This window comes from Lepidochelys kempii, chromosome 4 (genome assembly GCF_965140265.1).
Source record: "Lepidochelys kempii isolate rLepKem1 chromosome 4, rLepKem1.hap2, whole genome shotgun sequence".
NCBI classification, from domain to species: Eukaryota; Metazoa; Chordata; order Testudines; family Cheloniidae; genus Lepidochelys; species Lepidochelys kempii.
In genome coordinates this window covers 111,312,531-111,336,658 of record NC_133259.1, presented here as the reverse complement: position 1 = coordinate 111,336,658, position 24,128 = coordinate 111,312,531, and the positions used below count along the sequence as shown (strand labels likewise).

The following is a 24,128-nucleotide window of genomic DNA, read 5'->3' as shown; positions in this document are numbered from 1 at the left end:
GTTTAATTATCTGCTTAATGCGAGCCTTTATACACTCAGATTTAAAACCTGGATTCCTAAACCTGTATTTAAGAGTCTATATGCAAACTGAAACCAATGAGAGGAATGCGTTGCTTACACCTCTGAAAATCAGGCCAATGGGAAAATTTTCAAACTCGACAGACACTTTATAATAAATATTTAAATGTGCAGTATGTTGTAGACAAAACAAAAATTGCAGAAACCTTATAAAAAAATGACTAATCTACAGTCTTCTGCCACATCAGTCGTTTTCTGTCTTCTCCAAAGCAAGGAGTGTTTGTTTTTAAATAATATTATGTGTTTTGATGTTCCTCATGAAAACAGAGAAAGAGCTCCTTTCCCTACCCTGTCCTCTGCTCAGAGAGAACAGCAGCTCATGAGTCTGGAAATATGTACTGTGATGCCACAGAGAGCAAGCCTTGTTTGACTGAAAGTCTTAGGAGACTGCTATGCTGCATGTTCAGAAATGATTTTTTTAAGTCTTCGCTAAACTATTGGCACCAAGTCCTTAATGTCCATGTCAAGCTTCATTTGCTATGCACTATATATCATCTCATATACAACTTGTTCTTGTTTACATACAGAATTATGCCCAATACTATACATGAATATTTTTAAAGGAGACACTACTCTAGCTTTTCAGGTTTTCACACAGTAAGCCAATGAACCAGCCATTAATCTCTTGCTGAAGATATGTATACTTCTAAGGATTGATTCCAAAACCCACCTAAAACTGCTGTGCATAAAATGCTGATGCACCTTCAGACAGATAAAATTACATATCTTCTGAGGATTCAAAAATTCTTTCTTCCAGTGAAAAGCTACCGCTTAGATCAAGTGCCACGAAGCCAAAATTATATTAAGTCATAAAACTTGAAAAGTAACTACATAAAAGCTAAGCTTTAAACCTCTCCCACAATCACTACCAGGAAAATATTATGTACATCAGGCTATTAAAATTCAGTCATCATGTAACTATTGCTATGTATCTCTGAACAGGGAGCACTTTGAATTAATACATTTCATAATGTTTCTTATTTTTATAAGAATAACATACGATCTCATCTTGCACGCCTAATTTGACCCTGCTGCCTTCCTCATCACATTTGATAGCTTTTTCTTCCTTGAAAGCTAGGAAATTCTCTTTGATGACTGCAGTAGCTCAAAAATGGCTACTTACCTGAGACCGTGGTCTGTGATCTGATAACATCCAGACAGACTGAGGAACTGAAGAACTCGTGCAGTCTCTTGGTCTGATTTTTCACTCCCAGAGTATGCAAAGTCTTTTCCCTCTGACTGTCTAGTCCTTGTTGTTTTTTTACACAGTGCAGAGGACTCTGGAAGTGCTTGTATAGTTCTTAGTGCCATCCGAGCACAACAAAATGAGTGACTGCAATAAGTAAAGGCAGTAGAAGCACAATGCTGCTGCCAACAGACACTAGTCCTTAGTCCAACAATGTCTTTATTGTAACAAGATGCTGAACAACTAAGACTGGATGCTGGTTCCACCACACAAAGTCCCTCAATATTTCTGCGTCGCCCCACAGCAGCATCTTCAATATCAGCCAGATCATCTGCATCTAGCATCCACACATAGGCAGAGCTGAAACTTTCTGAGCTGACAGGTTTAGTCCAATAGTGCTCATTACCTTCTTCCTTGATAAGAGGTTCATTAGTTATATCATGCAAACTGTACTTCCTGTTGGACTGCATGGTAATGTCTTTATTTCTCCATACAGTCTTTGCACTTCGGTTTCTGCAACTTTTCAGAACTCCTTTGTTGTTGTGGGCTGATAAGATTCCCAAAGCTCTGGAAATCTTCTCCATGGCCACATCTGTGATTTTTTCACAACCAGACAGATCAAGATGGCGAAGACTCTGACAACAACCAACCCACGACCAACTGAAATCAGAAAAGGATTAATTGAACATACAGTTCTATGTATGTTTGTAAAGGCTCTTAATGAACAAACAAAGGCAGGTAAGTAGTTTCCTGACTTTTGTAGAGAAATTCGATACTGAAATTAATTCATTAAGTGTTTATACTACACGTGCCTCAGCTCTGAAGGGAAAGAAGAAAACAGTTGAATTAAAAAATATGATTTGGCACTCATCCTACAATGAGAAGTACTTTTATAAATGCCCAAAAAGAGTAAGGATATCTAAAGAAACATGGAATGAAACATGCACAGTAATGTTATTTAAAACACTAAGTAAGAGGTCCACAACAACAGTTTAATAATCTCCAAAATGATTTGTAAGACGAAGTGAAGCTACTGGAAATCTCTGTGGTTGAACAATTCTCAAAAGCAGTTCTTGTTGACATAGTTTCCAAAAGAGCTGTCCTAATCTACTGGAAATTCGCAAGCAACTTGAACACTGCAAGATCACGCAATGGCTTGAGCGAGCTGGCGAACATGGAAGAGATATTATACTCTGACATCGGAAAATATGAGATTGGGCTCTTGTTTTTAAGTCTTTAGCACTAATAGTTCTTGGTTATAATTCCTACAGTTACAGTTTTTCAAGCTTGGCTGTTGTTTGTATTAGTGTATTTAATATATATCCTCCTCTCGATTCCCTTGCATTCCACTTTAGTAAAGTATTTAAAACAGAGGATATTTGGATTCCAGAAGCTCTAGGAGCATATTAGCGTCACAATACGACTCCATAATTGAAGCTGAAAGATTAGACCTTGCACTGGAAACAATTTGGTCTTTTGACAACAAAAAAAAAATCTCACACCTTTTAGCCTGAAATTTCTCAACTTTAGTCTTAAACAAAAAAGATCTTTTTTTTTTTTTTTTTTTTTTTACATTAATGAAGGAAGTCATTTTTGAATTATGGACTTCTAAAAATGTGCTTATTTTTTCCATTGTTGGAGTAAAGATGTTCTTTTTTGCCTACCCATAACTAAAAATAAATTGCCCTGAAAGCTCAAATTTATTTAGATGTACTAAATCACATTTAGGACTAGTACAAATATAGTTTCCTAATTAAAAATTAGGAAAGGTAAAAAACGTAAGTTGAAACCTTCCAAGTACCTTGGCAAGGACTAACTTTCATCAAACGCTTGACAAATTTCATAGGAGTTACAAGCTCTGCAAGTGAATAACTTCCAGAGGGTCAGCATCCCTCATGGAAGTTCTATATGGCCGTGAAGAAGCAATGACATATTTTAGCACGTGACAGAGTATTGCCACCAGCTTGACATTTGAAACAGACTTTAAATGTTGTGCTAAAGAATCTTTCGCTCAGATGTTACATGTTCCACCAGCATAACTCTCAGAGCTTGTAACCTTCATTAGCCCCTCACTTATGACATATATGCTGTTAGAACATGCAATTTTAGCCCGATACTGTAGCAGGATCTATTAGTGCAGGCCCCGCATCCAAACAAAGCCGCAATGACGCCAATGGAACTTCTATAGCCTCATCTGTAAAACTGAAATCAACAGAACTCCACCCAAGCAAAGGGGTCCATGATACCTGATCATAATGCAGTATTTGAACCCTCTTACAATTAGTGCTCTAAGCATTACAAACTATGTCAGCTCTAGAGCTACAGGGAAAAAACCCGAGACACTCTTGACTACTACATGAAAGGAAAGATACTTACCTTATAATAACCAGAGTTCTTTGAGATGTATAGGCCCTATGTGTATTCAGTGTGGGTGCAAATGTGCTCTATGCACCCAGAAGTTCTTCAATAGCCATGTCCATTGGTCCACACCTGCACACTATGCCTCCTCATCCTCCCAACGAGGACATGAGGGGCGGAGTGGACCAACCACCTCTCTAATGCTTTCTCAACCGCGAATCACAAGAAAATAAAGCAGAAGGGAAGGAGGGCAGGTTGTGAATACCAATAGGGAACACACATCTCAAAGAACTCCAGTTACTATAAGGTAAGTAACCTTCCTTTCTTCTTTAAATGCTGGTGCTTATGGTTATTCACTGGGGTGACTCCCAAGAAGTGCTCATTGAGGAGGAGGGTTGCAGGAAACGTTCTGAACCACAGACTGAAGGATTGCTGAACCAAAAGGAAATATCTTCAGCCAAAGCTTAAATTAGGACATAATGCCTGGTGAAAGTGTGAATGGAGCCCTTGCTCTACATATTTCTGAGAGAGGAATTCCCAGTAGGGAAGCCACTAAAGCTGCTTGGGGTCTAGATGAGTGGCTCCTGACAGCCTGAAGTTGAAGGGCTTCCATAGGACTGTAAAAACGGGAGGCTGCAGTTTTGAAAGTCTTTGGGAAAAGAAAATTTCCCCTTTCTTTCTTTCAGCAATAGTGACGAACAATCTTGAAGACTTCAAAGAAAGGGTCTTGTCCCATGCGAGGATAAGACTAGAGTCCTGCATATATCCAGTGAGTGGAGCTATCTGTCCCCTGTGCTATGCTGAGGCTTGGGATAGAACACCAGAAGATGAGGTGAAATTCAGAAGGCAATTTAGGGATGAACTTGGGATGCAAACTCAAAGATACTTTATCTCTGTGAAAGACCATGTACGGATGATCCAGCAGAAGGGCCCCAAGCTCACCTATTCTCCTAGCAAAGGTAATCACCATCAGGAAGGCAACCTTCATAGAAATGTAGGACTGGGTGGGACCTTGATCGATCTAGTCCAGTCCCCTGCACTGAGACAGGACTAAGTACTATCTAGACCATCTCTGACAGATGTTTGTCCAACCTGTTCTTAAAAACCTCTAATGACAGACTCCACAACCTCCCTAGTAATTTGCTCCACTGCTTAATTATCCTGACAGTTAGGAAGTTTTCCTAATGTCTAACCTAAATCTCCCCTTGCTGCAATTTAAGCCCATTACTTCTTGCCCTGTCCTCAGTGGTTAAAAACAATTTATCACCTGTCTCTTTATAATAACCTTTTACGTACTTATGTCTCCACCTCAGTTCTCTCTTCTCCACGCTAAACACACACAATTTTTTCAATCTTTCCACATAGGTCATGTTTTCTAGACCTTTAATCATTTTTGTTGCTCTTCTCTGGACTTTCTCCAATTTGTCTACATCTTTCCTGAAGTGTGGTGTCTATAACTGGACAAAATACTTCAGTTGAGGCCTTATCAGTGCTGAGTAGAGAAGAAGAATTATTTCTCATGTCTTGCTTATAACACTCCTGCTAATACATCCCAGAATGATGTTTGCTTTTTTTGTTTGGAAAAGTATTATATTGTTGACCCATATTTAGTTTGTGACCCACTAACACACCTCTTTCCCCTCCCCACCCCCACAGATCCTATTCTGCAGTATGCCTTCCTAGATAGTCATTTCACGTTTTGTATTTGTGGGGACTGATTATGCCCTCCTAAAGTAATACTTAACATTTGCTCTTTTTTAATTTCATCCTACTTAAATCAGACCATTTATCCAGTTTGTCAAGATCATTTTGAATTCTAATCCTGTCCTCCTAGTACAGAGCAGGAGTCAAATGAGGACTCGTAAGTGAGGATGAGGTTCAGGTCCCAGGTATGAGGAGATTTAGATACTAGAGAGAATGTCCTTATGATACCCTACAGGAACTTCACAGTAGTAAACACTAAAGAATAGAAAGTATATATAAATAACCACCAAACATACACTTATGGAACTGATGCATAGGCCAGCTGTCTTCATCGAGAGAAGATATTCCACGATTACATGGATTCCTGATTCCTCAAGATTTTAAGTGGTGCTGATCACTCCACAGGGAGAATCACTTCTCTGTAGATAGTCTCCTGCTATTGTTAAGGACAGACTGGACATCCTATGAATTGTCCATCCAAGAACTATGCCACCAGATAGAGAGAGGCCAAGGTGCAGGTGGAAGTGGCTGATCTTGCCTTTTTTCTGAGACAGTAGGTCCGAGAACAGTTGTATGTGAATGCATGGGCATGAGGCCAACTGCAGGATGGTGGTGAACCAGAACGGCCTCAGGCACCAGGGAGATATCAGGATCACTGCAGCCCTGTCCAGCTTGATTCTTCTGAGGACACAGAGTTGTAAGAGGATGGGAGGGAAGCAGTACATCAGCAGGTCCAACCCCCACACTAGGAAGCCATCCCCTCTGGAGCTGAGGCCCAGAGCCACTCTGTAAAGCCCTTTTCATTCCACTGAATTGCAAAAAGCTCCCAGGATGGGACACCTCATAGATGAAAGATGTACTGCGCTACTGATGGGTGGAGCTCCCACTACTGCTGAGAGGGTAATCTGATGAGGTATACATCAGTTCCAGAGCTGGACCGCCTGTTTGCAGACTGGGATGGATCTTGAGCCTCCCTGTTTGTTTATGTAATAGACAATGGCCATGTCTGAGCTTACCTGTATATGAGAAAACCAAATAAGGGGTAGGAACATCTTGCATGTTTTGTGTACCGCCTGAAGCTCAAGAAGATTGAGATGTAGCCTGGATTCCTACAGGGACCAGGAATGCCAAGCTGTCTGGCTGAATAAGTGTGCTTCCCATCCCAGAAGGCAGACAGCCATGATGAGTGTTTTTGTAGGTGGTTTAGAAATAAAGAGGACCCCAACACACACTTTGTTCTTGGTCCCCCATTAAATAAGTAATGGCAACACGTTCTGGAGGAGCAAGACCTTCTTGTCCAAAGAGTCCCTGCTTGGTACATAGACCAACCTCAGCCAAACCCGTAGGCCTAAGCAGGAACAGACCACCCTCTGAGGGCTGAGATGAAGCTGGGCAACCAGGTCCGTCATTGTGAGGAATCAGTCTTGAGGCCCTTGCCATGATCAAGTTCAGTTTCACTCCACTAAGTTGTGTAATTTGTGAGGGCAGGGGAGGGGTAAGGTGGTTTTTCTGAATTTACCTGAAGCCCAAAAGCATAAGATAGTTCAAGTGAGGTGACTTTTGCTTGCACTTCCTGATACAATCATCCAGGTGGAGAAATATTGGGCCACCTTGTTTGTGGAGGTACACACCCACCACTCTAAGTACCTTCACAAAAACTCTCAGGACCATCAATAGGCAAAAGGGGAACACACTGTACTGAAAGTGCTCTGGACCTACAGTGAAATGAAGAAATCTCCTTCAAGCTAGGCGACTGTCCAAATGAAAATATGCATCTTTCAGATAGAGAGCAACAATCTAGTCACCTTTGTTTGTGGAGGAGATTACTGAGGCCAGGGAATATCACTGAATGAAGCAGACACTCAGCTGTTTGGTCCAGGATGGGTCTCCAGCCCCCGTTCTTTTGGGAGGTGAGGAAGTATCTTGAGTAAAAGCCCTTCATCTTGTGAGGAGAGGGCACAGGCTGTCTTGACCCCAACTGGATTAGGGAGTCCTCCTCCAGTTTGAGAATCCTCTCATGAGAGGAGTCCCTGAAAAGGGATGAGGAGGGAGGGCCAGGAGCAGGGGGTCAGACAAGACCTCTAGGATGCAGCCAGTTGAGGTGATGTCGAAAATCCATTTGTCCTATGTGATAAGGTGCCACATCAGGAGGAAACAGGCCAGGCATCCACCAAAAGGAGTGGAGATAACAGGTGGTATGGAGACTAGTTGATGGCTCTCGAGTATCCCAACAAAATGCCTCTTGGTAGGCAGTTAGGAACTGAAGAGGGGAGGGCGGTGGTGTGGAGTGCCTGCCCACGATGCACCCTCTGTCATTTTCTAAGGGGCTCCTAGATCCCTTGATGGAAAAATGACTGAGGTGGTGTGTGCTAACCAGAGGCAGCAGCCTGGAGTATTTCCTCAGGGGTACCAGGGTACATATCCCCAAATAGCAGAGGGTAGAGACGGGGCGGGCAAACTTTTTGGCCTGAGGGCCACATCAGGTTTCCAAAATTGTATGGATAGCTAGTTAGGGGAGGCTGTGTGGATGGTTGCGTGGCCCAGCTCCCGCCTCCTATCCAACGCCGCTCCCCCCTTCTCGCCCCCAGGACTCCTACCCCATCCACCAGCCCCTGCTCTCCATCCCCTCCTGGACCTCCCACCCCGACTGACCCCTGCCGCCCCACCCAACCCCCCACTTCATGACTGCCCCCACCCCCAGACCCACGCCCCATCCAAGCTCCCTGTTCCCCGCCCTCTGACCGCCCGGCCCCTATCAACACCCCCAACTCCCCTGCCCTCTATCCAACCCCCATGCCCCCCTGACTGCGCTGCCTGGAGCACTGGTGGCTGGCAGCACTACAGCCGCGCCGCCCAGAGCACCAGGTCAGGCTGTGCCTCTGAAACTGTGCTGCCGAGCTGCCCAGAGCGTGGCGCGGCGCGCTGAGGCTGCGGGGGAGGGGGGAAAGCAGGGGAGAGGCTGAGAGCTAGCCTCCCGGGCCAGGAGCCTAGGGGCCGGGCAGGAGGATCCTGCGGGCTGGATGTGGCCCGCAGGCTGTAGTTTGCCCACCTCTGGGGTAGAGCAGAAGTCTTTGTGAGTGTGCAGTGACTCCTATCTTTTCACTCAAAAAACTGTTACCACAAAGGAGAAATCCTGTACCATCACTGAACATTCTAGGGAAGCCCCAAGGACTGCAACCTGAAACCCATCTCATAACTACTGAGGCAGGCATGCAACATGATGCTGCGTCCACTGCATTCAGAAGTGCTTGGAAGGTCAACCCCCATCCAGGATGGCCCGAAATTGGGACCTAAATTCCTTCAGCAACTTAGAGAATTCTAACAGCTTATTGCAATTCATGAAGTCGTACTTGGACATCAATGCCTAGTAATTTGCTACGTGAAACAGTAGGCTAGCCAATTAAAAGTTCTGTTAAAGAGATATCTCTTGGTGTCTTTGTCAGGAGGGATGGAACCAGGCTGACACTCCATGACAGCTTGTCCCACTAAGGAGTTGGGATTAAAGGTGGGAAAACAAATATTCTGCTCCCTTGGGAACGAACAAAATATTTCTTTTAAGCCCTCCTCAGGGGCAGGGCACAAGTAGCAGGAATGTGCCAAATTGTTTTACAAAGCTTCAATAGGACCCTGTTCATGGGGCACACCACTTTAGAGGAAGCCATAGCTTGGAGAAAATCCAGAAATTTTTGGGTAAGATCCTGAATCAACTGTAGTGGGACTTGAAGAGATTAAGCCATCCTCCTCAGGAGGCCACAGCACTGCCTGTAATCATCTGGTGGTGAGGGAGAAGCTACTGTCACTGCCTCATCTGGAAGGATGAAGAAAGCACTGCCAGGGGATCCAGTGGTTCCCACTGTTCCTCCTTAACAAGTGCTTCTGTGGGGACTTCGGCTATTATTGGCAGTGATATCCGGGATCCTCATACGCTGGCACATGAAGATATTAATCCCAAGGGCCCAAGCAAGGTCAGTGGACGGTATCATAAGAGCGTGAAGGTGGGCCCCATGTGGGGTACTGTTGATCCCTTAGCAACACTGTGGTTCATGAAGACATTTGGAAGACTTTAGAAGCCCTGTTAGGGATAGCTCTTAACTATATTGTCAGAAGAACCCTGAGTACTGAGTCATTTTCATCCGACAAGTACGAATGGTCAGGCTCTCGTGGACAAACCAATGGGTGTGTATCCTGACCCTGACCAACCACAGATATGAGCTGATGAATCGTACATTGACAGTGCTGGAGCCTCCGCCTTATGGCTTGAGCTTGGGATTGGCAAATGTTGAGTTGGTAGTGTTGGAACATCTCTCAGCAGAATCGGTCCAAGAGGATCAGAAATTCTGGATACACACAAAATGCCAGATCTTCAAGCAGAGCATACAGAGATCTCACCAGAGGAGAGCTGGCAGGCATCCTGGTTGGATCTGTCAATGCTCTCTTTGAAGCAGCAGACTTCTGCTGGATTGGTGTTAACAGTGCAGAGGGCAAACAGTCCCTTCTGCCTCTGTGTGGTGTTGGATTGGTCCTGCCCGTTCAGCAGACAATTTCAGGACGCTGGTACCTCTCATAACCGTTGATAATGGCCCCTGCTCCCTGCAAGGTCTGGATGTACCCTTCCTGGGGCATCCGGTGGTGCCTGAGGAAGGGGAGAAATAAACCTCTTTTTGGAGGATTTCTGAGGTGATTTATCCCTCTTTTTGCGAGGGTGTTTACCCTGGCCTTCTTCATACCTCCATTTAGTTGTTGGATCATATTAAAGAAGTTCTGTATTAAAAATCACAAATGAGTTTGATTCCCCATAGTTTCAATTCCAGGGTATTACTAATTAAGAGGTCTCTTGGTTTTTGGTACTGTTTCTCTCCCTCTCTGTGTGAAACTTGCAAGCTGCTAATTGTGTTAGTACATTCTAAGACAGAGTCTGTTCTCAAAGCAATTCACAGAGAGAGAGACTCAAAGCAATACTCTAACAACAGAAACAGCACCCAGAGACTCCCCGCCCTTTTGTTGTATTAACAATTGTGATTAAAATAGAGATAGAGGATGTATGTGGATGGATGCTTGGTGTGGATAATAACTGAATGATCAGGGAGGTGCCAGCCTAAGAATCCAGTGTCCATCTGCTGAAGAAGGCGTCAAGTGGAAATAACCAGAGGACCCCCCCCCCCCCCGGAGGGCAGACTGGAATCCACCCAACAGCCTCAAGGATGGGAGAACCAAAGAACAAGATAACATCTTGGAGCCGTCAGGAATGTGCTATCTGCTGATTGATTCAGCAACAGCATGATGAAGCAATTCCCATAGACTGGCATAGGAAGAAATTCCTATAAAAATAGACTCTAAAAAGTGAGAACTTTGGGGTCTGATTCTGCAAACCAACTTCCAGGAGCATCAGATGAGCATCTGACAAGGCCCTGCTCCCTCCTCATGTCCAGGCCACCTGGCCAGTGGCTTGGCATGAGCAACTCTAAGGCTGGTAACTATGATAACAACCTTGCAGAACCTGTGTGTGTGGGTGTGTTTGTATGAATGAATGTGAGAATAAATATGAGATTGAATGGAATGTTATAGCTATAACTAACTGCTTACTATGATTCTTTCTGTATTCACAATAAATGTGGTATTTTGCCTTTTTCCCTTTAATAAGATCCTGCTGGTTTTTATTTTATTGGTATAACATAGTGGTGTGCTTAGATTTCTTGAAAGACTCAACTGAATGGCTGCGGTTCTGGAGGGATGACACCGGGAGGCTCAGATCCGGTAGATGTGGAGCAGGAGAGCCCCAGGTCCAAACAGGGCCTCAAAGAGAACTCCATAAGACACCTACAAGTCTGAATTCCTGAAACTGCCAAGTACACTGAGGAAAGGCATGGCAGACGTCATACCTGAGGGGGTCTGTGCTTCCCCAAGGCAGTACAGACAGCTCTCATGCAAGTCACTCAGAGGGAACCTCTGTGGGCAGGCCAGCCAGGCTTTGAAATCTGGAACTTTGGGCATAACAAGGTGCCCTAAAATGATAGGGGAAATGAATGGAGAGGAACCCACTACCCTCAGATTAATGAATATAAAACACCTAAAAAATTTATTTAAGGAACCGATCATCAAGCAGGGAAGTTGGAAAGGCTAGACAGAGAATAGTTCCATTCCAGACTGGAAGTGGTAGAATGGAACCGGAGAGGCTGTTGGCCTGCACAGCCCCCGAAGTTCTTGGTGGGGATCATGGAAGCAGCGAGGGCGCATTCACAAACAGCTGCTATTTTTGAAGAATTTCCAGTTACTGGCACACGGAGCGCATCCGCACCCAAAGCAAATGCCCAATAAAGTCTAGCGCTCAAGTAGTATGCATTACATTCATTAAGTGTTAACATTACACCCATAAGATTATTATGCAAGGGTTGCAACTCACTGGGGTTATGTGCAATGCTGAAACAGTTGAAACCTTTTCAAAATGTTCCACTCCATAGTTATAAGCTTTGCCTGCCATATTAAGTAGAATATTAATGCTGCTTTAGTTTGATTGTTGGTTATGGTTGAATGCACATTCTATGTATAATTACTATACTAGTCACAGTATGCTCTAGGTTTGGTTTTGTTTTTTACTGGAAAAGCTATAGATACCAAGTTTTTAAAAGCAAATAACTAACCTTTCAAATGCAGAGTCTGAAATATCAGTTTGAGTGAGATCCAGATGTTCCAAGTTAGGACAAAGTTCCAAGAACTGTCTAACCTAGGAAAGGAATGAAAAAAAGAAAATGCAAAAACCAGACAATTAAAGAGTCTCACAGCCAAGATGCAAATGAATGCTCATTTGAGTTGCAATTCAACTTCACTGACAATACAGACTCAAGCACACCAATTATATATTATTACTAATTATAGCCTACACACTCAAACATATTAGTGCTGACAATACATACCATTTTGTTAGAAACTGCAGAACTGTAGGCCAGTACTAGTGTTTTCACTGAAGTGCCTACATGTGGGAGAACATTATGAATTAAGCCATGGAGTAAATGCTTTTCCATCTGCGCTATGTTAATTGCAAGTGATTCTTCTGCAGCCTCTTCTGTAAAATAAATCAAAGAGAAAGTAAGATTTTACCATGTATTTAGAGAGATTTTTAAAGTTCATCTCCTCATATCACATTAAATACAAGATTTACAAAAAAAGCTATCCACCTTATGCAGTAACGATGGTTCTTCGAGATGTCTCCTACTATGGGTGCTCCACTGAAGGTGTGTCTGCATCCCTATGCTGCTGATTGGAGAACTTCATAGCAGTGTCTGTTAGGCCAGCATATGCGTGGTCTCTCCTTGTGCTGTGTCATAAGGCTAGTCAGCACGTGGGGCTAACCATCCCCAGTTCCTTCTCTACCACAGAGTCATAAACGAGAATTCCAAAGTAGAGGGGAAGAGGGTGGGTTGTGGACAACCATAGGGACACACATCTTGAAGAACCATCGTTACTGCACAAGGTGAGTAACAACTTCTTCAAGTAGTGTCCATATGGATGCTCCACTGTACTCCCAAGTAGTATCTCTTCTGGAGGACTGGGACTTCAGAGTCAGGTCAATTACAGATGACAGTACTGTGGAGCAGAGTATGGCATCAGAGACAGTCTCTCCAGCAATGGCATAGTGTTCTGCAAAAGCGTGGACTGATGCCCCTGTCAATGCTCTGCAGATCTCTGAGATAGGGACATCCTTGAAGAAGGTGACAGATGAGGAGATTGATCTTATGGAATGTGTACAGATCAAGTCTAGGAGGTGGGGGTCACGTTATGAATTTGGTAGCACTGTCTGACGCAATTCAAGACCCACACAGAGAGTCTCTTTGGGCTGATATTCCTGAGCCCTTGGATCTTCCCGTCACAGAGAGGAAAGTCTAGGGGACTTCCCGAAGGCATTTGTCTTATCAAGGTAGAAGGCCAGGGCTCTCCTAGCATCTGGGATATGTACTATAGCCTCCCTATTGTCTTGGTGAGGCTTGGAGTAGAAAATTCAATGGTGAATTGATTCATGTGAAATGGGGAGATTACCTGGGGAATGAATTTTGGATGCGGCCTGACTGTAACCTTGTTTGGAAAGGATACTGTGTAAGGAGGATGTGCCATCAGACCTGCTATCTCTGCTATCCTTTTGGGCAAGGTAATTGCTATCGGGTAGGCTGTTTTCACTGATAGGTAGTTAGCGAACACGTGGCCATGGATTCAAAAGGGGGCCTAGTCAGCCCTTTCAGTACCAGGTTTAGTTCCACATGGAGGAAGGGAGTTGAGGTTGAGGGAAGAGGTTTATTATACTCTTAAATGAATCTTTTAGTGGTAGGGTATGACAGCACAGAATATCCCTCTACGGGATGGTGAAAGGCTGTAATAGCTGCTAGATGGACCCTAAGAGAGTTTAGGGATAATTCTGACTTTTTCAGGGTCAGAGCATATTCGAGAATATGTGGAAGAGTTGCTGATATTGGAGAGATCTGTTGGGATCTGAAACCTAGACCATTTTTGCAGGTAAGTACATCGGGCAGAGGACTTTATACTGTGTAACTGAACCTCTTGTACTACCTTTGCGCATGAAATTTCTAGGTGCTGGAACCAAGCAGAGGCCATGCTTTGAGACAAAGAATCCCCCTGTTGGCATGTTGGGTACACCCTTAGGCTTGCGAGAGGTGGTGTGGAAAGGTCAGGAGAGAGCGGGCATGTCATGAGCCGTGTCAGATAAGGGCACCAGATCTGTCTCGGCCAAGTAGGAGCAATCAGGATGATGTGAGCTCCATCCCTTTTTATTTTTAGCAGGACCTTCAGCAGAAGAGGAAATGGAGGAGAGGCGTAAAAAAAGGTTCTTGTCCCAGTGGAGAAGAAGAGCACCACGCAGAGAGTGCAGTTCCATCCCTGCCCTGGAGCAGTAGCATGGGCACTTCTTGTTCTGGTAAGTGGTGCACAGGTCTATGGATAGTGTTCCTCATTGTATAACAAGTTGTGGAGTGCTGACGAGTGCATCACCCGCTTGTAATCGTGCAGGAATTTGTCCACTATCAAATTCTGCATACCCAGGAAGTAAGTTACGAGCAAAGCGACTTTGTGAGATACGCACCAGTTCCATAGTCTCATTGCCTCCATGCACAGAGAGGGTGAGCTGCCCCTCAGCCCTCCCAGCTGCTATGGGTATGTTGTCTGTTATGATCTTTGTATGTGATCCTGCGATCAGCAGGAGGAAATGGGCACAGACATGCTGACAGCTCTCAGTTTGAGGAGACTGATGTGTAGAGACATCTCTGAAGATGACCATTTGTCTTGCGTCATGAGGCCATTTAAATGTGCTACCTTCCCTATGAGTGATGATTTGTGGTAAGGACCAAAAATGGTGACATGTATGAGAAGGGGACCCCTGTCACATTTGTCAGGTCCTTCCACCAGTTTAAGGAATTTTTAATTCTGGTGGGGTTTGACCAAACTGAACCATAGCTGAAGGCATGGCATGTGGAATCTGGCATGTGGTATCACTGTCGTGCCTACTGCCACGTGTCCCAAGTTGGAGGCAGAGTCCGGCCGGAATTTGGACTGTATTGAATCGTGTCTATGAGCAAAGCCAGGGATAGGAACCAGTGGTGAGGCAGAAGGGCTTTGGCCTGTATGGCATCTAGGATGTCCCCAATGAATTCCAGGCATTGCACTGGGGGTAAGGGCTGACTTCTGGGTGTTGACCTGTAAACCCAGTTCTGTGAACAAGTGTATTGTAGTGTTGACAGCTTTGTGGGCCTCCTGGAGAGATCAGGCTCTGAGGAGACAATCATCTAGGTATGGGTAAATCATTATCCCTTGAGAGGATCAGTGAGTGGCTACCACTGAGAGAACTTTGGAAAATACTCTCAGGGTTAATGACAGCACGAAGGGGAGGACTCTGCATTGATAATGGTCATGTCCCAGAGTGAACCTGAGAAATCATCTATGAGCTGATAGGATCAAGATGTGAAAATAGGTGTCTTGGAGGTTGAGGGCATAAAAACAGTCTCCCTGTTCCAAACTTGGAATGATAGTCAATAAGGTGACCACCTTGAACTTCTGAGCCTTGACAAACTTGTTGAGAGCTCTGAGGTCCAGTAGGGGTCTCTAACTTCCCTTTCTTTTGGGAATTAGGACATAATGAGAGTAGAACTCCTTGCCTCACAGACGCTGAGGTACCAGTTCTATGGCTCCTAACTGGAGGAGATGATTTATCTCCTGTCATCGTAAACTCTCATGGGAAGGGTCCCTGATGAGGGACAGAAAGGGGGTTGTGGAGGGGCTATGGAGGTGAAGTCAATGGAGTTCCCAGATTGGACAATCTCTAAAACTCATCAGTCCGACATTTTATGTTCCCAGGCAGTACAGAATATTGCCAATCGGTGGCTGAATGGGTATATAATCACAGTCAGTTGTGGGGAGTGGTCTCATGGTGCCTCGACCTGCCTGTCAAATGTGGTGTTTAGATGCAGGGAGTTGGGACGAGACCAGACAGTTTGCACTTCAGGAATTTCCCTTTCTTCCTCTGCGTTTCGTAATGATGTTGAAGCTGATATTGAGCCACATATGGTCTGTGTTGAGATTGGAGACTAAAACACCTCTTTTGCCCCAGCGTATAGATTCCCAGTGACTCGAGGGTAGCCCTGGAATACTTCAAGATATGAAGAGAGGCGTCGGTCTTTTCGGCGAAGAGCTTCATCCCCTCAAAAGGAAGATCTTCCACCATGGACTGTGCCTCTTTTGGGAATACCGACAAGTGGAGTCATGGATGTCCATCACATCACCACTGTGGAGATGGACCTAGCTGCTGTGTCTCTGGCACTACAGGCCAATTGTAGCTTTGATTTTGCTACTAATTGTCCCTCTTGTATGATGCCTTTAAAGGATTCCCGATGTGCCAATACAGTCACTGAGTTCGTTATAATATATATAGTTACATTTGGTCGTGAGCGCCTGGTAGTTGGTGACATAGAACTGCAAGGTGGCAGAGGAATATGCCATCTGCCAAAGGGATCAAGGCTTTACTAGTCCCTGTCATATGGTGTAGCCCTGCACTGGTGCTGAGGATACTGAGCAAGAGAGAGATCATTTGTGGCTATCCATACACTCACTTATGACTTACGACTTCCCCACCTTCTTCTTGAAGAACTTAAGAGAGGACTCCCCAGCTTGTTTCTCTGACCCATTTCCCTTAGAAGTCGAAAGTTATGGGAAAGACCCACGTCCACCAGGAGATTGAGGTCACAGAGCTGCCTCCAGGAAGATAATTTTCTGGTGGAGCTCTGTCCTTGCGGGATCTCAGTCAGGGCTGCACAGGGACGCATACACATCTACAATGGAGCACCCACAGGGACACTACTGAAAGAACCACTAAGGTTTAAACTAAGATTTAAAACATCTACATATCTTGTGCCTAAAAAAATATGGATGTAAATGAAAAGTTTAACACAACACATGTTTAATGATGCACTTCAAAATTTGCTCGGCTCTGAGAAGTAGATTCTAGAGGTGTGGTTTTCTACTTGTCTATCTTGCTAGCTGTCCTATAGAGATAAACCCCAGAAACCAACAGAGCAACCAACCCAATAGAAAGCTATTACAACATTGCTCAAGAAGAAGGTTTCTTTCAGATTCTGCACCATTTAGGGTTTTACAGGTTGCTACCAAAAATTCAAAACGTACACAGACACGAACGGGTGAAATTCAGAATACAGAGTGTTATTTGGTCATAATGATCACCTCATTCCAAAGAGCAACACAGCATTCTGTACTAGCTGAAGCTGCCAATTACTTTTTCCACTGGTAACTGCGTAGAAGACGTTACAGGAATCAGTTACAGGTTACAACGGCAAGGATCCTGGATGTGGTTTACAAAGAGATAAATTTGCAGACTCTGGGCCAATAGTAGAGAAAGGAAAACTATTGTGTGTTACTGAAGTCAACTGGGCATCCAAGAGCACCTTTATATCTAACAGGATTCTAAGACTAAAAATTTGAAAATAGCAACATATTTTTAAAGTCAGTTTTATCTTGGAACTCACATACCAATTGGACACACTCTACTGAATGTGTCTTCAAGATGGGGAATTTCTGACCAACAGACCATATTAAAAAAAAACATGGTCTTGCCCTTCCCCAATGTTCAGCTCATGCTGAACTGAGTACAGAGCTGGAAATGGGATAGCCAAAACAGAGATAGGAGCATAATTCATCCAAGCCTTAGTAACACAAATAAGGTAAGATGTTGTCGCTATCATTAAATTGTGGACAAAGGAAGTTTGCGTGTGCTGTGTTTTGCATACCTCACAGAGATTGAACATTATGGGACATTGGTTAGGATGACTACTTGCCACTACTTTGCTTTAGTAAAAAAAAGTGTGGTTGCCTAACAAAAAAAAGTACCATATCTGGAAACATTTTATATCCATGTAATATGTAGATGACATCGACTAACTGCTCAAGAGCCAGTGCGCCTGTGTTCCTTTAATTGTAAGTATATTAGTTTAATCTTAATTCTACAGTTGTTAGTTGAAACTGTCCAAATTCAAAATATTTTCTGCTAGCCCAAGGTAAAAGTACATATTCCAGATTAAATGTTTCTTCATTTATTCATAATTGTAATATGTGTACTAAAATCAATTAAGAGAAAAACTGTTTTTAAAAAGTAGCTACATTTGCCTCTGTATAAAATTATAGCTATACGATTACATCTAAAGGGGGGTTTTGTATCTTCTTCATGAAAAGCTGAAAAGGAATTCTGCATAGCAATTTATTCTAGATTAGATTTTGCCTACCAGATTCATCTATGTCAGCATCTTCATCCCATTCCTGAAAAGCACGACTTTCATCTTTTCTATTTTTCACCCACTCCTCATCAGGTTCAGTATCAAGGTCAGTTGCAGGACCACTGTACCAGTCACCTACTCAGCCAAAAAAAGGAAATAAATGAAAAAGCACTCCAGGAAACATTTGATCTTTATAACTGAAAACTCCAGAAATTACTTGTTATATATTGGGATCCAATCCAATGATATAAGTAAAAGATTTTCTATTTTCTTCAACTGAAGTTGGATTGGGCTGTTACATATACATTTCTTGATGTTTATAATATATTTAAAGTGAATATTCAAAAGCTTTTAGAATTCCCTAAGACAATTTCAATATCTCCATTAGGTTAATTATTGTTATATTTCTTAATGAGGACTCTCTTTTTCATATTTCCCCACTAGGGTCCAGTATGAAAATGCAAAGTAGGACTGAAATAATGGTGCGTCTCATTGAAAAATTTTGATTTCCCGTTTCTAAAATTCTGTAACAAAATAAGTATATTTATATATACACAGTTCATTTAACAATTGGTGTAACCAACTATCGATTTACTAAGCAAAAAAACCTGCATGAAATAAACAAATTTCCTTTCTAATATGAAATCCTCACGATTTACTGGTCATGTCACCTAGTCAGGAGTTGATCAGTTTAGAATAAAAACACTTCCAACAGCTATAGATCATGAGTTTACAATTACACACTGCACACGTGACTCAGTGGTGTAGAAAACAAGCTTTTTCCAATGGACCAGTTGGATATGAAGTTTCTCTTACTAATTGTGGGGAAACAGTGAAATGCCAACTAGCCGAATGTAGCTAACTGCAAAGGAACAGGGGTTTTGTTGCTGCTGTGGCTTGTACGCTTTATTGGAGTCTTACAATATGTAAAGAGCCTCTAAAGGCTTTGTCTGTATACGAAAAGCCTGCAACGTAACAAAAATATGAAATATTTCACTTTTACTAACCAATTTCTCTGAATCCGCTGCAATAAGACTACTAATGCAGCCACATTATCACCATTTAGAACACAAGGATAGAGAATACTATATACTAACCTTACTTCCAATTACAAAGATGTAGTACCAATTAACATAATTGTTAGATCACATACGTGTTCGCATATTACTGTTTCACTTAACTTGGGTCCGTTCTTGTATATACTGTCTTTTCAAGACTACCAAAAAATAAAACATTAAACTAAGCTTGTAGTTGTTCCCTCTATCAAAATCAACTTCTATCACATCAAATTAAGCTGTGTAATGCCACCATGACCAAATGGAGCACCTACACTCAGTTAATCTAGATTAGTCACACAAAATACTAATTTATTATATTTTGCAATCTCCAAAGTCAGATCCTTGAAACGTTTTTAAAAACAGATGAAAAATTCAATCACCTACCTCTGGCCCACTGAACAGGGTAGAGGTGTTTCCAAAGAGATCCCGTTTTAACCAGTTGAGACCACTTAGTGCTTACTTGACTACACCGACACAACTCCTGAGGGCTAAGGTAACTGAAAATGGTCAGCATTACTTCAGGAGGAAGATGAGTAACATTTGTGGTATGCCCTGTCACTTCAGTTTCTGAAATATAAAACATGTGTGTTAATAAAGGGGTATGCGTGTATACTTCTGCAGTTAAGTGATAATGGTTGGACTCATTTTCCCCAAGGTGATGCAATGATAAAATGCATTAAAGCGAACATAAGAAAACATTCGATTTGTTTGGTAATAAGACCTAAAAGAATATTTCACATAAAAGTATTTGGGAGGGTGGAGGGAAGTGTTAAACGTTCTATATTATAAATGCCACTGAAGATCACAATAACTCAGTTCAATCCCTATCATTTCCTTTACCGAGTATACAGTCTAATTTCCTTTCCGAAGTCTGGCCAAGAAAGGAATCTGGATGCTACTCAAGCCAGGTGGAATGGAAGTAATATTTTGTGGTAGTGAACACTTATCGAAATGGGCAGAAGCAGCATTTGCACCTTTTAACAACATGTACGCCTGCCTTTGCCAAAACACAAACCATGGCTGCTCCTGGATTCTCAGGGTACTGTACTAAGCCACAGGGACTTTTCTCATCTGCAGCTAGCAAGGAAGCTGCAACTAGTCCTGTCCAATGAGGATCGTGTTTTTATTACCTCCAAGCACTCAGCTTTCTTGACTGGGGAAAGCCAACATAAGCACATCCTCTTTGCTTTAAGAATCAAATCTTTGCACTTGGCTCCCCATTCTCTTCTGGGTGCAATTAACTTGTATAGGTAATACCTTTTTAAACTTCTGAATGGTCAAGACTAACAAACAAAACCAAGTAAGTGTCTTACACAGTGCTCTGAAGCACATGTATCATATTTCGTTTTTAGTTTCTGTTCATGCCTAGTAAACAAGCAGTAGCTTTAACAAGCCTCACTGTGGGTGAATTTACGTAAAAAGTGTGTTTAAAATAATTTGTACATAACCATTAGCTGTTACAAAATAAATATATAGTAGTGGTGTGAAAAATTCAATCAGTAAGGAATCAGATTTTTAAAATGAACATTCATTACAAAAAAAGACCATGAGAAGTGGTACAAATGATTTGGAGGCTAAATATTTGTCTTTTTTTCTTCTATTCATTAACTTTAGTCAGAAAGGGAAAGCGATACTCACCTTAAAATAGATCTTTCAGACACCAGACCCATAGAGGCAATGCTATTATTTCCCATTACATCAAAAGAATAAGATTTTCTCCAACGGTAAGTGTGTTATAATGGATTCCCATTTTTACATGTGTGCTTCCAGAATGTGAGAAGACTGATTCTCATAGACCAAATTTCAAAAACAGTTCAACTACCTTACCATTCTGGAGTATCAGAGACACTAGTTTGTTATGAAAGAAAAAGTCAAAGTGATTTTTCCAGTAGTCGGTGACTTGCTTCCAGAGACTGGAAGCAGGCTACAACTTCTGAACCTTATGGATTCTTACACATCAGGATCAAGCCCAGTCTCAGGTTGTATCCCAGATTTCTAATTAAGTAAGCACAGAAATAGTACCCTCAATTCATGATGTTGGCTTGCAAACATTTAGCAACTGTTTGAATATACTATATTTCATTTAATACTGAATAGGAATGCATGTGTTTTCTTATCTGGACAACTGGTCAACCAAAGATATTACTAGGGAAGGGATCCACGAAACTGATCAATTCACCACAGGAATTGCTGGTGTCAAAGTTAGGCCTTTCTAACTTGGCATTCATATTCTGCAAGCTACCCAAATTTCCAACTTGCTCCCATAAAACAATTTGTGTATCTAGAAGACATACTAGATGTGGCTAAGATCAGAGCCTCCCATAATGACTGCACAATAAGGGAGATCACCTTGCAGGGTTCCACATTTAGTATCTTGGTCCCTTTAGGAATACCAATTTATTTGTATGCCAGGAGCTGAACTTCAAACCTGAAGTGCATACAAGACTTCAGACAAATGGTATCCCAGAAAACTGACAAAATGAAAATGAAGCCATGAGGTTTTATATGACTGTTCGGAGAGGGGCAAAGTCTCTTTTCCTGTGTCAAGAAGCCTCCGAAGTAAGTGCCGGATAAGACAAGGAATTTGTCCAACAAAATGTCCTGCTTGCCATTTCTCTGGCAGGAAAGGAAAATGCAATCATGCACAGGTTCACTTGATTGCCTAATTTAAGGTGTTTGTTATTCAGCAAAATCTTCCTCAGATGAAATATTTATATTTTGCTTTCTCTCAAAAGTAGCAGCAGTGCACAAGAAATAGACATCAGCGATGGATACTTCCTCCATTTTTTAAAATGGTTGGAATTTATATGTTTCCTTCAAAAAAATCACATACCTTCACATATGCTTCCCCCACAAATCCACTCTGATACCAAAGCAAACTAAACTCAAGACAGAAAAGTTGTAGAAGTCTTACTATCCCCAAATTCCCACTCAGAGATGGCAGGAGCTAATTCCAGCAGGCTATGTGTCTGCCATATTGGATTGGTCAGAGACCAAGATGTATTTTGCATTCTGACCCACTATCTTATTTTCTGTCAGCTTGGCCTATAAAAGTAGAAATTGATCAGTTTAGTGGTTCAAAGGAAGTCTCAAATCTTGTCACTGTTTGGATTACAGTCTTCAATTCAAGTTTGTTAGATTTTCATGAACAGATTCAAGTTGGAACAGTACCTTCTTTACCCTTAGTAGTCAGTTTCATGAGTATGTGCTGTATTTACTATCCCATTACAATATTCCTGATGTTGTGGAACAACAAAAGCCTCCTACCAAGCTGACTAGGCCACCTTCTCAGCTATGAGTATTTTTTACATTGAAAATTGTATTGATGCTCTAACATTCAAATTAAATGGGCAACAGGCCCTTATCAAGTGAACCATCCTATACTAAGTTTCATAAAGAAAAAGCAAGGTTGTGTTTCAGAATTGTCCGAATTTCATTCTAAAAGTGACGAAGTTTCACTTTGTTCGGTCATTCATCTTGCAGAAACGTTTTTCCGACCCTCTCCTTCCCTGCTTATCCTCCCATTTTGGCTCCTTGGACAAGGAAGGCCAAGGGGGAGTTCTATTACCTGGGATACTGTCAGCTGACTTAACTTCTGCTCTGTTGAGGATATACACTGAGAAACCTCCAGACCCCTGCCCTCAACCAGGCAATGAAAGCAGGGTCTGGAAAAAGAAAATACAATCTGAAATTGAAGCGTGAAAATAAAAGTTAAACACCAGACTGTGCATGTTTGCTATAATTTGGACAAAGCATCGCCAGGGGAAGAACGAGATATGCTTGAGTACACACCCACATTGAAACTTCTAAAAATCTACAACAGCAATATTCTTCCCAAAATATCACTGCAATTTTGAAGAAAGACACCGTTTTCTAACAACTACGCATGTAAAAGCACTCAGCAAATGTACAGTGACAACTCTTCACTGGAGTGATTTTAGTGGATTATACTTGCAAATTTAAAATTGCATTCAGTTTAATTAAAAATGGTTCACCTTGATCTGTTTTCTCATCCACAGAGCTCTTCAGCTGATTCCAAAGGCTAAGACCTCTAACAAGTTCTGCAGCTTCCTTCTGTGAGCAGTGTTGATCAATAACTTTCTTTTTAATGTCCTTCAATTCTTCATAAGTAAAATATTCCATCAACATGGGCTGAAAAACCTAAACCAATAAATGCCAGTTATCCACAACCAAACAAAAACCACACTGCTGCCACAATGTATTCAAAATGATACATATAAAACTTTTCTTATTTAAGGTTTACAACAGGAATTACAAAAGGAGCAACATGATGCACAGTAATGAATGCCAGGTGAGGAATCTGAAATTCCCAAATTCTAATCCCAAATCTGCAAACAGCTGATTGCATGACCTTGGGCAACTAAAATTGTGGGCTTGTCTAAATTTAAAATGCTACAGTGGTGCCATTGTAATACTTCAGTGTAGACAACTACCTACTTCCACAGGAGGGGTTCTCCCATCAGTGTAGGTAATCCTTCTCCCCAAGAGGCAGCAGCTAGGTCGATGGAAGAATTCTTCTGTGGATCTTGTGCTGTCTACATGGGGACTTAGGCCAGTTTAACTACGTTGCTCAAGGGTGTGAATTTTTCACACTCGTGAGTGACATATCTGGGTTGGCCTATATTTCTAGTGTACACCTGTCTTGTTTCTTCAGTTTCCCCATATATTAAATGGAGCTAAGAGTATGTGTTTAACTCAGAAGATATTATTAAGATCCTCATGTAGAAGACACTAAAGTATTATTATTAATAATACATGAGAGGTCTACTCTCTTGAGCAGATTTGGGAGGTTTAGTCTCTCCAGAGGATGTTTCCCAATTTTTGGATACACATAAAACAGAATCAGACTGGCAATACCAGTCTGTATATGTCAAATATATACGGCAGCTTGAGAGAAGCTGCTTAATTCATGGGCCACTGGTTTACTGCATCAAACATTTTTTG

At 42.3% G+C, this 24,128-nt stretch overlaps 1 protein-coding gene across 2 annotated transcripts in view; it reads right to left on the bottom strand.

Annotated features, from left to right (window-relative positions):
* Positions 1–24,128, bottom strand: part of FBXL5 (F-box and leucine rich repeat protein 5) — a 54,866-nt gene that overhangs the window by 13,494 nt on the left and 17,244 nt on the right. For both annotated transcript variants that reach the window (XM_073342470.1, XM_073342469.1), the window contains exons 4-9: positions 23,159–23,324; positions 19,548–19,730; positions 18,115–18,240; positions 12,238–12,386; positions 11,965–12,047; positions 1,202–1,924 (exon numbers count right to left, since the gene is read on the bottom strand). In XM_073342470.1, coding sequence (XP_073198571.1) covers positions 1,202–1,924; positions 11,965–12,047; positions 12,238–12,386; positions 18,115–18,240; positions 19,548–19,730; positions 23,159–23,324 — 1,430 coding nt within the window. The remainder of the gene's footprint in view (positions 1–1,201; positions 1,925–11,964; positions 12,048–12,237; positions 12,387–18,114; positions 18,241–19,547; positions 19,731–23,158; positions 23,325–24,128) is intronic.